Source organism: Rhinolophus sinicus, chromosome 3, assembly GCF_057876585.1.
Source record: "Rhinolophus sinicus isolate RSI-liver-muscle chromosome 3, RSI-T2T, whole genome shotgun sequence".
Lineage (NCBI taxonomy): Eukaryota > Metazoa > Chordata > Mammalia > Chiroptera > Rhinolophidae > Rhinolophus > Rhinolophus sinicus.
This window is the reverse complement of record NC_142503.1, coordinates 7,208,457-7,224,856: the sequence shown is the minus strand read 5'-3', so window position 1 is coordinate 7,224,856 and position 16,400 is coordinate 7,208,457. Positions and strand designations below refer to the sequence as shown.

General features: G+C 39.0%; 1 protein-coding gene across 5 annotated transcripts in view; it reads left to right on the top strand.

The window, feature by feature from the left end:
* Positions 1-16,400, top strand: part of CTNND2 (catenin delta 2) — an 831,455-nt gene that overhangs the window by 618,878 nt on the left and 196,177 nt on the right. For all 5 annotated transcript variants that reach the window (XM_074329072.2, XM_088796434.1, XM_074329071.2 and 2 more), the window contains one exon: positions 8,135-8,348. In XM_074329072.2, coding sequence (XP_074185173.2) covers positions 8,135-8,348 — 214 coding nt within the window. The remainder of the gene's footprint in view (positions 1-8,134; positions 8,349-16,400) is intronic.

Sequence of the window (16,400 nt, the reverse complement as noted above, 5' to 3'; positions counted from 1 at the left end):
TACTCTCTTCCAGTGGGGAGTAAATTAGTACGATCTTTTTGGGCCATATGATGTAGTTGAATATACAAAAATCTAGAGCCCACCAGTCCTAAGTGTCTATCCTAGAGAAACTCTTCCACTGTGCACACAAATGTGCATGGCACCATTGCTCATATAAGCAGAATACCAGAAACAAGCAAATATCTATCAACATGATGAGACTGGAAAAAGAAATGGTGGTACAGAATTCCGACAGAGGAATACCTCCCAGTGGTAAAAGCTAATGAACAAGAGTTGTTGTCTGTTGACTTGGATAAAATACCACAAACGTAATGTTGTGTGATGAAAGCAAGTGAGGCCAAGTACAGGCAGCGTGATACCACTTACCTAGTGTCTAAAAATGCAAGCCATCGTCTGCACTCTTTGTGGATAAACACCTACAGAATGAGGTACTGTGGTGAAGGGGTTCAGGGCACAGACTCTGAGCCTGGGTTTCAGTCTTGATGCTGCCACCTACTGCTCTGTGACATTGGCAGTCCTATCATCTGTCTGTCTCACTTTCCTCAGTAGGGACATAAACTCTTTGTCTATCACGTTCACTGCCAATAATTTCCCCAGTTCATTACTCACTACTTAACATTTGTTTCTCATGTGTGTATGAATCAGTCTTTTTCATTATTACTTCTGGCTTTGTTATCAACCGTAGGTTTTTCTATCCCAGTAATACATAAATATTCAGGACTTCATTCTCCTAGAACTTTTTTTGTTTGTCTGTTTTAGTTCACATTTAGGTTCCTAATCCATCTGGAATTTATTTTGTGGAAATGTAAAGAAATCAAATGTCATCCCCTGCGACCCCACCCCACCCCCCACCGCACCCCTGCCAAATGGTGAGCCTGTTTTCATTAATTCTAGATACTTAATTCCCACTGCTTCACGACCATATCCTACAGTCTTGTAGATATCGGGATCTTCTCTGGTTTTTAATTCTCTTTCATTGTTGTGTGTTGATTCTTGAGCCATTGTCATATTGTTCTTTTTATTGGTGTTTTAGGATCTCCTGAGCCTTCCATACTTCATTTTTTTTCTGTGATTTTTCCCCCATGTTTATTCTCCTAGATGAACTTTAGAGTCAGTATGTCCATAAACAATTTTAAAATATGTTGGGTTTTAAATTAGAACTGCTTCCATCTTTAAATCAATCAGGGGACAACAGAAATCTTTTCATTACTGTGTTTTCTCATACAGGAATGTGGTACATCTCCTCAGCTATTCACGTCTGCTTTTATGTACCTCAGTAAATTTATGCAACTTTCATCACACAGAAACTACTCCATTCTTGTAATGTTTATTTCCATAGTATTTTGTACCAAGTTGTTTTAAATGAGATATTTTTCTATTAAAATTCTGACTTTTTTACTACCTAAGTAAATTATGGATTTATTTATATTTATATGAAAGCTTTTCATTTTTTAAATTTTTAGCTTGTATTTTACTGCATTATTATTAATTCTGAAAGATTTTCAATTGATTTTGATAAATACGTCTTTTTTCCAGTAGATACAGCTCCTTCGTTTGGTTCTAGGTTGTACTGTATTGATACATGCGCAGCAAAGTTAAACAATAAGGATAATAACTGGTCCTCATTTCATTTTGGATTTCACTGAGGATCATTTTAATGTTAAATTGCTTGAGTGCCATACCATGTTTCCCTGAAAATAAGACCTAGCTGGACCATTAGCTCTAATGCGTCTTTTGGAGCAAAAACTAATATAAGACCCAGTATTATATTATATTATATTATATTATATTATATTATATTATATTATATTATATTGTATTATATTGTATTATATTGTATTATACTATACCTGGTATTATATTATATTATATTATACCTGGTATTTTTTATTTTATAGTCTATTATACCTGGTCTTATACAAGACCCAGTATTATCATATTATATTGTATTGTATTATATTATATAATTGTATATATTATGTATATTATATTGTATAATTGTATATTATATTGATTATATTATAATATAATATAATTATATTATATTATACTTGGTATTATACCATATTATACTATATTATATTATATTATTATACCTGGTATTATATTATATTATATTATATTATATTATATTATATTATATTATATTATATTATATTATATTATATTATATTATATTATATTAAAGACCCAGTCTTATATAAGACCTGGTATTGTATTATATTATATATATTATACTTATATTATATTATATTATATTATATTATATTATATTATATTATATTATATTATAAAGACCCAGTCCTATATTATAGTAAAATAAGACCAGGTTTTATATTAATTTTTGCTCCAAAAGATGCATTAGAGCTGATGGTCCGGCTAGGTCTTATTTTCAGGGAAACACGGTAGTAGTTACAGATTTCCAATGACCAAGTTCAAGGACACGTTCAAATCGTCTGCTTAGCTGTAAAACAAGACCTCACAACCAGAAACAAAGGCACTGTGGGATGGAGTCCAGACAAACAATGTAACCCGGTCCCACAAGGCCCCTCCTTGGTCAGCGGTCCAGTCAGTCACACTGGAAAAAAAAGGATCAGAGTCTGGGGAAGTGGGAGAGAGAGAATGTGTCAGCGCTGACATCCAGAGAAGTCTTTAAATATTTTAAACACTCTCCATCTTTGCAGACAGTAGGTAATTGTTTTAGGCGATAGTACTCAGTGTACGTTATTGATGTAAATAACTCAGTATAATGAGGCCTTGCATGTGTTTTCATGAAATGTCAAATAGAATAAATTCCCTACTGTCAAATAGAGTGTGTGTGTCTGCTTGAGACTGTGTGTTCAAACCTTCAGGAGATAAGGATAGTAGGAGAGGGAGAGAGAGAAATTAAAGATAGCCTTTGAACCTGGGAGCATGGTCTTGGCAGGAAGCATCCACCTGCACTTACACATGACGTTTGCCTCTAGATAACTCAAGGAAAGCAGTGTGGGGCTGTTTCAGCTAACTGTGACCTTGGAATGACTTAGGTATACTTACGAGTCTGATTCCATCAACAGTTTGTAACTTAGAGAAAACCACGGGAGTTTAGTATCACTCAATATCTAAGTATAGAAACAGAAAGCAAACTTTTGGTTCAGTTTGCAACACAGAAAGGGAGGCTTTTATTGGAGCCATTCTTTGTTCTCTTCCTACTTCATGATTTTGTATTCTGTATCTACAAGGACTTGTCCAAACCTAATGCTGGGTAATGGACACTATTAGACTTATTTGGAACACCTTGAGTATGTCTGAGGGGTGTCTTTAGAAACGGGTTTGTGGAATCACTCAAAATTCTTCTTATTCCAAAAGGAAAGAGGAGCCTTTCCTGGGCACTCTTACAGAGTAATGAATGTCACGTTTGGCGTGTAGCTGTTCTGAGTGCTCAGGGTTTGTGGGGTGTCGGCTCCCAGCCCCAAGATGGATGCTCTCAGACCCCTTTGACCTCTGTGCAGGCCTCACTGATGGACAGCAAGATTATCTGTAGAGAATCCTGCTATTCATCCATTCAAACTTCACTGCCCATGATCGCTATTAGCAAGAGGGGAGTGGAAAGGGCCAAGGACTGTGGCATATATGTTAGGTCTCTGATGGTAGAGACCTTGACTTCATGATAGGTCTCTCAATATGAAGACTCAGAGATCTTGACTTGCAGACAGAGCCATGTCTGCAAGAAAACAACAAAATGTCTGTTATCCTGCACCTGCAGACACAGGCAAACAATGCTTCCCTATTAACATCGCCCCCTATAAAACCCTTTTTACCCCTTCCCTCGGGGGCTGTGGCAGCTCTTGTGCAGGCCCATGGACTTTTAATAAACCTTTCCGAACTTGCCTGACGGTGTGCATTCCTTTACTGGCTGGCCTATCAATATGTGAGTCGTGTGCCATGTTTCAGGGGCTTTGTTCCTTTTGAAGCGTCTTGTAAAACGCATCACTGGGGAGAATAATGATTCACATTCAGACCAAAATGAAGGACTTTCCCCCTCTTTTATCTCTTTAGATGATGGGATCATGAGGGTGATGAGAACTTGAAAGTTTCAATGGCTGTAAAATAGGTCATTTCAGAGAATTTCATGGGAAATAGTTTTCTTTAACCAGAGTTATGGACAGGAAGCTATTACTAATACATAACTAGTACAATATAAGCTATTTCTCTTAAGTTGAGGATGGTAAAAGGAAAAAGTTCAGATTCTCCCCTTTCAGCTGTTCATTTTGTTATCTGCTCATGCAGTCACCTCTGTGACCTCTGTGAAGGTCTTCGGTGCCGCTGAGGACTTGCTCAATGGGATGGGAGCTGGATTTGGAAATCTGTACAGGGTGGCCGAAATTCTAGGAACATGGGGACGTCTGGATTGGAAAAATAAGGGAAATCAAGTACCAATAATAATGTATTTGTAAACTTCTTTATCTTTCCATATGAGTTTCAAAAACCAAAGATTTCTGCTAGACATGGCACCTACACATCCTACATCGTGTCACATGAGTAGCATCTGGGAAAATCTACATGCAACTAGAACCTTCTGTGTCATTTAACTTGTTACTGGTTATATCTTTTGCTACTGGTTGCATTTTTCATCTGTTTGTTAGAAACTAATTTATTAATAAAATCAAAATATGGTCCTTTTCTCTTTTTTGCCTAATAATTCCCTCAATATTCAGAAAAAATATATATTTTTTCTCTCCAAGAACTAGTATCACTTAAAAATTATTTTTCAATTTTTGTGTGTGTGTGTGTATGTGCATGCATGTGGTTCAGTTGCCATTAGAAGAAAAACCATTGCACTCCTGTTGTTTTTAAAATATAGATTAAGTAATTCACTAAATTTGCTTGGGAATAGATCTAGCAAAATATTTCATGGGTTCAATATTGATGCAGCACACTTTGATATTATTTTTAAGTGACCCATACAGTTCATTCTAAAATAAATATATCCTTTGTATATTCTCATTAGTTATATACCAGAATGAATTAATGATCTATTAAATAATATATAGTTTACCTACTAAATAAAATTTATGAAGTCCTAACTCTGAGTTAAATGCCTTTCATTGACTCTATAGATGTTATATCAACTTATTGCTAAGTTGACCACATGTTGACCAGATAATAAGTCAATTAAGAATGTCCTTTAACAAACTAATACAGTGGGTAGTTAACTGCCATGAACAGCCAGAGCCCAGGCCCTCAGGGGAGTAAGGGGAGAGGGTTAAACTGGTCTGAAATGGTCCTGGGGGCAGGGGGGCTGTGGCTAAAACAAGGACCCGCCTACTGGGTGTGACATGACCAATTGGAAGGACAAATGGAAGATGGATTGCTTGCCATTTAGTGGGAGAGGAAGAAAAGGTGTGGGAGAGGAAGAAAAGGTGCCATTTCAAAGAATAAAATTTTCCCTGGTAGTTTGTTAAAGAGAAGTTGTACGTTATTGATGTTTAAATTAGGTATGTTTGGAGTCTTATAAGAGTTTGAGGTTGGATGTAAGAAGAAACTAGATGAATGGGTGTAAGGACAAGCTGAAGGGAAGGAGGATCCAGAAGAAAAGTGGAGGGGGAGAGAAGAAGACTGCATTCGGACCCCTTCACATCCACCCAGAACAGAAGCCCTGCAATTGTAAAGACGCTGCAATAGAATTGCAGGCCCCCCTCACAGCTGCCCTCTGGTCCTGTTGGGAGAGGCGAGGTGGTAGGAGCGGGAGGAAGAACCTAAGACCCGACAGTCACATTTCACATCTGCAGATGTTTAAATATCAGCTCCGATGAACGTTTGGCTTCAGAAGACTGAAGTGGGATTGTCACATTCCTAGAAGAAATTCAATCCCCAGAAAACAGAAGTTTTTAATACTGGTGATCCAGTGACTCCAAAAAATAAGAGCGGAAGAAAAAGTTTCAAGTCTTATTTGTGTTTCTCTAAATAGATTGAAATAGAACTTAAGATTTTATTATAAACGTGGATAGATGGCATTTCTTAGAGTCACACTGAAAGCATTGTGTTCTCATACCATTAAGAATTGATATTGCATTTGTTTGGAATTCATTTTCTCTTTCGGTGCTTTGAAATAATCCTTTAATAGCATAATTCATTAAGTTGTAGGAATGGGAAATATATTATCATAAGTTCGGAATACTCACTATAATATACAGTATAGGTAATATATATAGGTATATAGATGAAATAGACAGATTTACTAAACCATCTGCTTTTACTATATAACCAATTGGTTAAATGTAATGGCTTTCTTCTTTCCTAATGGTTTCATCATTATTAAAATAATTAAAGCCAGAGAATTTTAAAGTACACACATGCAAATACACACACATAGAGAAAATTATCTTCATAGTTTAACCTGTTCATACAGGTGGAATATCCCTTCTGAAGTATTATAATAATGTGGTTAGGACCCAGATGTGTGTATGAGACACATGTATGTAGTGGTACACACGTCATCTTTCTTGAGTAGGTGCCAAGCAGGTCCTAGGTAAAATTGTAAGTTGGGAAACAGTTGTTTCTGGTCCTTTCTGGCTTTTTCAAATTGACCCAGTAATCCCTTCAGCTGCCTTCCCCAGGCACTCTCCCCACTGCAGGCTACTCAGGTACCTGGGGGAAGGTAATACGCTTAACCTCGTGTCCCACCAGTGTCCTTCTGGGATCCTGTGCCCACAGGAGGGAAACTATGGGAAACACCACATTTCACATTTTCCAAATTAGGGACTTAAAGTCCATGAGTTCTCTGAGGATTTCAGCTTTTTCTGTTTTCATTTTGTCATTGAATGAAACTAATTTCTCCAGGCGTATTCTGAATCATGACATGGCCCACCTTCTATGAATGACGCATGCCCATATTTTATTTGTAAACTGGTTGGGGAAAGCTGCTGTAGCCCTTCCCTGCACCCCCAGAGATAGTCTTAGCTGCTCACAAGTTCTTTTATTCTTTTTAAAGAAGGCTATTACTCAGTTTTGAAAAGTGAACGTTCGCTACTCTGAGGAACAGTACTGTAACAAGTAACACACCTTCCCTCCCCATTCACTCAGCAAATGCTCACTGAACTCCGTGCCCAGCTTTGCACTTAGTATGGGGATCGGGGTCTATCAGTGAACAAAACAAAGAGACTTGTCCTCCAAGAACATGCATTCTAGCAGAAAGACAGACGATAGCAGTAAACGTAATAAAGTTAGACCACGACAAGGGCTATGAGGAATTCTATCACAGGTGAAGGTAAAACAAGATCGCTGGATTGGGGATGTGGTGTGGTTCAGGTTGCACTTTTAAATAGTGTGTTTGGAGCAGCCTCATCGAGAAAGTGGCGTATGAGCATGTTTGAAAGATTTGGGGGACTTAGCCATGTGCCCAGGCACACCTGTGGGATGAATGAGTTTTCTTTAATAAGAAAATTAAGTAGGGATGGTGCCAAATTATATTCTTTCATGCCAAATTATAATTCCTCAATCCCTGAGGGATGTTGAAGTTAAAAAAAAAAAAAAAAAAAAAGAATATTACTGACAGAATCGTGTTATTTTTCCATATAAATGCAGAAATATTCAAATACAGCTTTACTGGTGAAAATTCCATGAAATGATGTCTGTGTGGAGTTGATCTAGAAAGTAAAGGGTGACAGGAAGAGCACACATGTAGAAACATATTGCAAGGTGTTTTTGGTTTTTTTCATTCACTTACCGAAAAACCAAAATTTTCTTTGAGTAAAATAAACACTGAAATTTAATGTGATTTTGTTGTTAAACTGAATAAGTCTTAGGACTGAAAAGCATTCTTTTGCCTTTCCAGCTGCTTCCTGCCATGAGTGTGTGGCATACTTTTATAGAGAGAAATGTCTGAGACACTCCTTAGGAAGTTAACAGCACCTCTCCAAAATTCCGTAGCTTAAAAGGAAATGCATTTGGGTTTTTATCAGTGGGATAGGAAAAGCCGTAAAGCTAACAAAATCTCAAGGCGAACACCCATGTGCTTTCTTTTCCCTGCCTATGCCTTAATGCAGTTCGGTGCAGTTAATTGTAGCAGCTGCTTCATGTGAGAAACCCTGTTTTGGTGTAAGTAGTGAAAGCTTCCTCTTTAAGGCACAGGGCGTGTCCTTTGCTCTTTCAGATAAGGAGACAAGGCGGCATCCAGCTCCTGGTGGACCTGCTGGACCATCGGATGACCGAAGTCCACCGTAGTGCCTGTGGGGCGTTGAGAAACTTGGTATATGGGAAGGCCAACGACGACAACAAAATCGCCCTGAAAAACTGTGGCGGCATCCCAGCGCTGGTGAGGTTGCTCCGCAAAACCACCGACCTGGAGATCCGGGAGCTGGTCACAGGTTAGAACCCTTATTAACAGCATGACTGACACCCAAGATCCCCGTCCACTTTCTGGCATGGTAGCAGGTGTGCTAACTAAGTGTGATGCTCCAGTCCTCTCAGAGGGCTAATAAGCCAGGCAATTCGGGGTGCGGGGGGTTGCAAATGACAAAACAAGAGCATATCGAGTGTAACACACATGGATTGAACAAATGAAATCATTAGAATCCAATCAACATAACCCTCACTGAAATCCTATGACGGCATTGCGGTCTTGGTCATTTGGTTTAGGAGGACTTGAGCACCCTACAGCACCCACGGGCCGTCGTTAGAATGGCGTTAACAATCACTGATCAAAGGACAAGTTATCTGAGTTATTGTTGATAAAGTGTATATTCTGGGTTATACTGTGGTTAACAACAGACAGCTTATCTTTCTGAACAGTCAATTTCTCGAATGAAACATTCATGGTGTTGGTATTACGTAATGGTATCATGTACTAAGGAACTTTCCAAAAGGGAACATGAGAGAAAGCCTTTCCACGAGCACAGAGCTTAACCCCTCATAGAGCCGTAAGGATGAATGAATGACAGCATGTAAAGCATTTGACACGTATCTTTCTTAGAACATACATTGTCACAGTGAACATGAGCCATTCTCTCTCGCCCCTCACTTTTTAAATGTGTGGTGTTACTGGTTGGACTGCTAACAAAGTTGGTGGCCTCAGTGTGGGATTTCAGGTTAGTCTTCTTGATTATACACATTGCTGTTCTAGGTGATATTTGGAGTTCATCACAGCACCCCATTCAAGCAAGTATTTGGCAAGCAGATTGCAAGATTGACTCTCAAAAAATGATCTTTTAATTACCCAGGATTGCACTGACCTCCTGACTTGACTCTGACATTTCCTTGTAGCTATGCTGGTGGCGTCTCTGTGAGTTTGTTTATTTAAGGATATAAATTACTCAAGCTGGAGTCATAAATATTTGTTCAATCGTGGGTCAAGATTCCCAGCATCAGTTCATACCCTTTAAGGTTATTGTCATGTCTCCGTCACACTCTTAGCTGAATTAGAACTAGATCCCATTGTGTGTGTTTTTCCTTCCTCTAAGTGAAGAATTGTCCTTGTGGAAAAAAATCATCGTGAAGGGTTACAGTGTTGTTCGATTAATGTTTTACACTAAAATAACATAGAGTTACCTGGGTCAGGGAAGATAAAACTATTATTCTGCACATATTATAATGTGTAGGATAATTTGGGGGTGAATTCAATAACTGAAAATATACCCTGCCTTTATGGTTATGAACACCCATCCTTATTTTCATAGATTGTGTTTCAATTGGAAATGCCTGCAAGAGAAAGGCATTTCCACAGTGTGTGATCTAAAACAAACCTCGTGGGCCTTCTGTGCATTAAGACCTTGCCAATGGATGCATGAGGCCAACAGAAATAAAGGAACACCTTCTGCTGTTTACCTCTGCATTCATTTCATGATCTGGAAAGAATTGGATTTTACTAAAATTGGGATTTGCTCCAACACAAAAAACCTTTGCCTGGAAGCACAGAGCTCCATTGCATCTTATCACATGCAAAGGGTTGAGATGATTGATAGCTTGAAACCAGAAAAGAGATGACGGCACTGCCCCTGTCCCATGACACTACCTGCTGCAGCAGGCCTGGTGGCTTCCGATATTTGAAGCCACTGTCGAGGAACTGATGGTTACTCTATCACTTGGTGCCGCTTCTGACAGAGGCTGGGTGTCACCCATTCTGTGCAGCTGGGTGACATCAGAAATCTCTGTGTGAACCTCCTTTGGAAACATCCAAGGCAGAATGTCACTTCTGAATATCAGGAGCTTTCTTTCCTGGGGAAACTTTGATGCTAGTACTTAGAGAGTACGTATGACTCTTATTTGGCTCCTTTGGAGAAGAATGAAGGTTTGTAGCCATTGTCATGTCCCGACCCTCTGTTTCTTCATCAGCATGTGCTGGTGGCCGAGACTCTGTCCTCTTCCTCTCTTAGAAGCTGTGCTGTCTTCTGCCATAATGCCACCCAAGCCATTGCAGGCAAATCCATTCAGAGTGACAATGGGCGCTACTTCAGCATGTTTTCTGCCTTTCCAGAGATGGAGTCTTATTGTGCTTGGCTGAACTTCAGGCACAAATTTCACCTGTTTCAAAGAAAAACATGTTGTAATACGGTTTTGATGGGCTGAAGCTCATGGTTTCTGGAGTCGCCATGCTGGATACTATTGAAAAACAACAAGCCCGTAGGTCCAGCTACCACTCTAGAAAAGGAAGTCGGAAGTGAGCATCTACGAGAACATTCCCAGTCCAGAGTAACAAAGCCTTCTAAATATCCGTGCTGGCAGAAATCTGAGGGCGCCTGGCAATCTGCAGGGCTCTGCTGCCTTCTGTTTAGACATCGCTTCAGTGATGCAGATCTAGCCCGAGCTGACACCACTGCCTGATGCAAAAGTAAAATGCAGCAAGTGTATTCCCCTCAAAGAGCCTTAGAGAGTCTTGTTCACCTTCAGCACCAGCCCATGGTCATCTGCCAAAGTGACCTATGAACGTTTGGAATCTTAGGGCTCCTACAGAGCTTTGGGAATCCACTATGTAAGTACAAGTAATCTAATTTAACCTCGAGGTCATCAAACCCTCCGTTTCTTTTATCCGTTGTTATCTTTCCACTCCTCCTCGGAGACTCTTGTCTCTGCCCAAGTCTGATGAACTCTTTTTACTACAGTAAGCCTTTCTGTGTACAGCCACATTCTAAGTTCATTCCTTAGTTGTTATTTCTTAGGTGCTTTCGAATTTCTAGGGGGCCAGGTGTGTTCTAAGCCTTCGACATCTGCTTGTGCAGGCTTGGCATTTGTTCGACCACACCAGCACCCACTGTGATTGGCCGGGTCCCTGCTCTGAGCTGTCGCACTCATGCATTCCTGGCAGCTAACTATTAACAGGGATATCCCTGACAAACGTGTCCACGTTTTGGAAACTTAACTAGATGAGCAGCAAGGGAGTGGATGGCTCTGGAGGGTGGAACAGAGTAAAAGTAAAAAGGCTCACTTCACTTCTGTTGTCACAAGGCCCCTCCTCAAGCCATCTTTAGAACTGGGTTAGATATTCATGCATGAATTAAATAAAACAATGACTTCAAAGTAACAAATACAGCTTTTACTTCCCTTCTAACTCTTCAATTGAACTTGTACAGAGTTCAGCAAGGAATAACAACTCAGGACATTAGAGGAGCCACCCTCGTACCTGGGTTTTTCTGCTACTTTCTCCTTCCTGCTTCTTAGCAAATGCATGAACACACGTGTGTGTTGAAAAAAATTATAGGGCATAATACCCTTTGAATTCCTCTGTAGATATTTACAAATGAGGATAGTTTGTAAACAAATACTCAAAGGAACCATTTTAGTTATTTTTTTAAAAATACAACATGTGTTTGTGTTTTTACTTGAGATTAGACGTTAAGTTATATACCCAAAAGGATGTAGAGTACCAACTTGTAAGCAATAAAAGACTAAAAGAAAGAAATGATCTTGCAGAGCTTTAAATTATTTACTGTGTATTCCTTGGCAAACAATTATAAAATGTTAAAATTTGAGGTATTTACATGCATTTATTCAACAAACATGCATGCTTAAAATCACAGCTGCCTGTTTGCAGTGCAGTATCTGTTCACAGCAGAATATATTTTGCCACTGCCCATTAGGCCTTGAAATAAATAATTTTCTTCCTATGCAATAATTACTGTGAGACGATGATCAGAATTTTATTTAAATCCAGTTAAAGCCATTATATTGTTAGCCATTATTTGAAATGCTGCAAAGCAAATAAACTTTGATTAGAAATGCTGCATGTCCTTTGGGCTTGACTAATATAGTTTTTCTCTCTGTAAATATGGAAATAATCAACCTAAATTTTGAAATTCTCAACTAAAGATTTCAGAATGCTTTATACATCGTAATAAAACAGGTTTTATTGAACTATAAAACTTAGTAAGTTTTATTTCAGTTGAAAGCAACTGTAAGAGTTCTACTTCTCCAAGAGCAGTATATTCTTTGACCTTAAACTTCACAGACCCAAAGAGTCTTTTCTTTTAATTAAGAAGATAGGCCCCAGTTTCACTATTTTACTTAGAAATATTAGGTCAGTTGATTTAATGCCTCGTCTCCAAAGTGCTCTGTTGTAAGTTGAACTATGACCCCCAGAATCCAGATGTTGAGGTCCTAACCCGTAGTCCCTCAAAATGTGACTCATATATAATTAGTTAAGTTAGGATATTAGGGTAGGGTGGACCCTTAATCAGATAAGGCTGATGTCCTTATGGACAGGGGAGATTTGAACACAGATGCACACCGGGGGACACCATGTGAAGATGAAGGCAGAGGTCAAGGTGATGTCCTACAAGGCAAGGAAGGCATCTCAGAGACCCAGCAAACTATCAGAAGCTCAAGAGAGGCATGGAACAGTTTCTCCTCCCAGCTCTTGGAAGGATCCAACCCTGGTGACACCGTGATCTTGGACTTCTAGCCTCCAGAAGCATGAGAGAATAAGTGTCTGAGTTTCTGTTGTTTACATCACTCAGTCTGGGGTCCTTCGTTGTAACAGCCCCAGGAAACTAATACAGACCCCAATCCAGACTGGCGTTCACCTTTTCCCAGAGGTGAGCAAACACATTTGTTGGTCAGGGAAAGAAAGCAATGCTAATAAAGATGGACGCAGGAGGGTTTTAATAATGTTGCCGTGTTTAAAATAAATAGGACCCTATTGACCTGATTTCTTAATGCATCTTCTTAAAGCAACTACTTGTGAAGGATTGGAAGCAGCAAGGATGATAATTAAAAGTATTGTCTCTTAATTTTTTCAATCAAAGTAATAGATATATATGGTCAAAAACAAAGTAGTATAAAAGTGCTTGTAAACAACAGTCTCTTGCCTCATCTGTCCTCCCAGATTCCCCAGAGGCATTCAGCTTTAACTTTTGTTGTGTATTTTTATTTTCATTTTCTCATGGTTATTCCATGTCTTTAAATAATATGCTTATTTTACTCTAAATTAGTTATCATAAGCTTTTCATACTGACTTGCCGTTATGATGGAGGAGGGTTTTTCTCATTTTCATCACTCCGGTCTCTTCTCCTTCTTACCAAAATGGTGGGTTCATGATCCTGGGTTCATCTGCAAATTTAATCAGTCACTTTAAAGTTAAGCCTCCGTGTCTCCCATCTAACACAGACATTAAGTCTTATCACCCCTTTCGTAAGATAAGGATATTTTAGGGCTCCTGTGTCTTCACCCCTTCTCATTCACAGCCTGTGTCATCATACTTGACTTTGACACTCTCAGGGTTGACTTCACGTGCAGAAAGCAGACTGACGGCCGCTAGCTGGATGGGAGGTTGAGGGATGGGTGAGAAAGGTGGAAGGATTAGAAGGCACAAATTGGTGGTTACAGGATAGTCACCGGGACGTGAAGTGTAGAATGGGAATATAGTCAGTAATACTGTAAAACTGTGTCAGGTGGTGCTGGACTTGGGGGAATCACTTCATGGCTTGTATGGATGCCTGTGCTGTGCACCTGAAACTAATAAAAAATAGTGTTGAATGTCAACTGTAATTAAATATATATATATATATATATATATATATATATATATATATATATATAGTCACGGGATATAGAGTACAGCCTAGGGAACATAGTCAATGGTATGGTAATAGCTATGTAAGATGTCAGGGGAGTAGCAGACTTGTTGGGGTTATCACTTTGTGAGGGGTGTAAACGTCTAGTCATTATGTTGTTCTTGTACACCTGAAACTGAGAACAAAAAATAGATCCATTTTTTTAAAAAAGGAAGTTGAAAGCCAGAGACCAGCCTTCACATTATGATGGAGGAGCAGATCCATGTGGTACCTACAGTCACACCCCCATGGGTCCAATGCGGTGGTTCTTGTCCAAGGGGTACATTTTTAGCATCGTATCTGAATGGATCCTCCGTCAGCTACAATGTAACCAACTCAACTTTATCCATGATTTCAATCATCATTAATTCCATGGTTTTCCAAATCTCACTATCAGAATCCTCTCTCTTTGGGGTACATTTGAATGATGGCTCTCAATACCTGCTAAACAGCTCTCCTGGTTTGGAGCTTCTGTCACCTAGATTCAATGCCCTCCTCTGTCTTGCTTTAGTCTTATATAAGTTCCTAAAAAAAAACAGACGCTTAGAAGATAAAATTCTGAAAATGTCCATGTTAAATCTTCATACATGTTTGATGTTTACTGGCTATGGATGAATAGAAAATTATTGTTCTGATGACTGTTTTCTATAATCGAACTTTATCCTTTATACTATAAAGCCTGTGATGAGATAGGTAGGTCTGTCTGTGCCTTTTTTTAAAAATGTTTTGGCATTGGACACTTCCAATTTAAAGAATCATGACCTTTGTTGTCAGAAAATTATCTTATTTTGTTTAAAATGTATTCATTTTTCTCTGTCCTCTTTCTGGAATTAGTATCAGTCAGATTTTGAATCTCTTGGATTTTTTTCTCTCATATTTTCATATATAATTTGAACCCATTTGCTTTTTTATCATACATTTAGAGAGATTTTTCCAATATCCAACATTTTCTTCAACCTATCTATGAGGCATTTTTAGGGGCATGGATCGAAGAAAATATTATTATGATTTTAATTCTAAGAATTCTGTGTTTTTTAATAAGCTCTATTCTTATTTATTGAATATAAACTATTCTTGAATTTCTCTAAGGATATTTTTTAGAACTAAGGGTTGTTGTTGTTTTCTCTTTATCATGAATCATCTCACTTTTCTCTATTGTCATTCTTTTTCTATTTATTTATAGGAGTCTTTCTCATTGATTTTGCAGATTTACTTTAAATGTGTAGAGACCCTCTGCTCACTTTTAAGACAGAAGTAGAGCATCTGTCTGAGCTCTGTGCACATTGATGACACTGGTTAACTGTGAGCTTGACATCAGGGGAGCAAGTAGGAGTGAGCTGTGTGGTGGGCAGTCCTTTGAGGAGGGCTTTGCTCTAAGGCTCAGATATCCACAGTAACATTTTAGTAGTTCTCCCCCAGTGCAATCAACCTCTTTGGAGAATGTTCTTCTGAGTTGTTTGTTTTGTTTATTTGCTTGGCCTGGAGGGGAGGGGTCAGTAATTCTCTGGCAGCTGGGTGTTCTCTCCACCCAGATAGGAATAGACAATGAGAGGGCAGGCGACTGTTTCCTTCCGTCAGTCACCCTTTTGTAGCCTCCCTTCTCATCTCTATTCCCATATGCCTGCCTTCTCTGAGCATGAGTCTTTCCTGGGGTTCCACCAGGACAGTCAGCCACCTAACTGGGTCATCACAGTGGGGTCCCCTCTGTGCATAGCCTGGGCTGTGCTGGTTTCCCCACAGCTTCACCCGCCAACTCACCTCCATCTGTTCTACATCTTGCAGAAATGTGATGAAATTTCTTATCTGTTGAATTACTCCTTCCATTTTCTTCTTTATTCTGTTGTGTCCCTAATAAAGAACATCTTCTTCCCTGCATGAGTGCTGAACAGTTTGAGAGATGAGACGAAGTGTAAATATTACTAAATATTATCTGTGTTGCTGGTAGAAGCCAGGTTGAAGGCATTACTTTAGGTCTGTTGGCCAAGAATAGGCTTACTATTTCAAAACAAGTCTGGGGTGTAACATTAATTAAACACCCTGCATGGAAGGAGACATTGGACCGAGGGGGTAGCGTTTTTCCCCACTAACATCTTCCAGCCTGTTTTGTGTGTTTTTTTCTCTTATCCTATTTATTAATATCATCCAGAGGCCTGGCTCATCTCTCCAAAGCAAGAGCTAAGTAAGCTTTTTGTAAAGATCGCCTTTCCTCCGTTTTCATCGAGCATTTTGGTGATGACTTGGCAGTCCTGGTGGGCATTTTATAACTCAAAGCAAGAGGTGTTGAAATGGGTCAGAACAGCACATTATCTAAATCAACTCCTTGGTCACTGTGTTCCCAAGATGTAAAATGAAATCCCAAATATATTTCTTATCTCA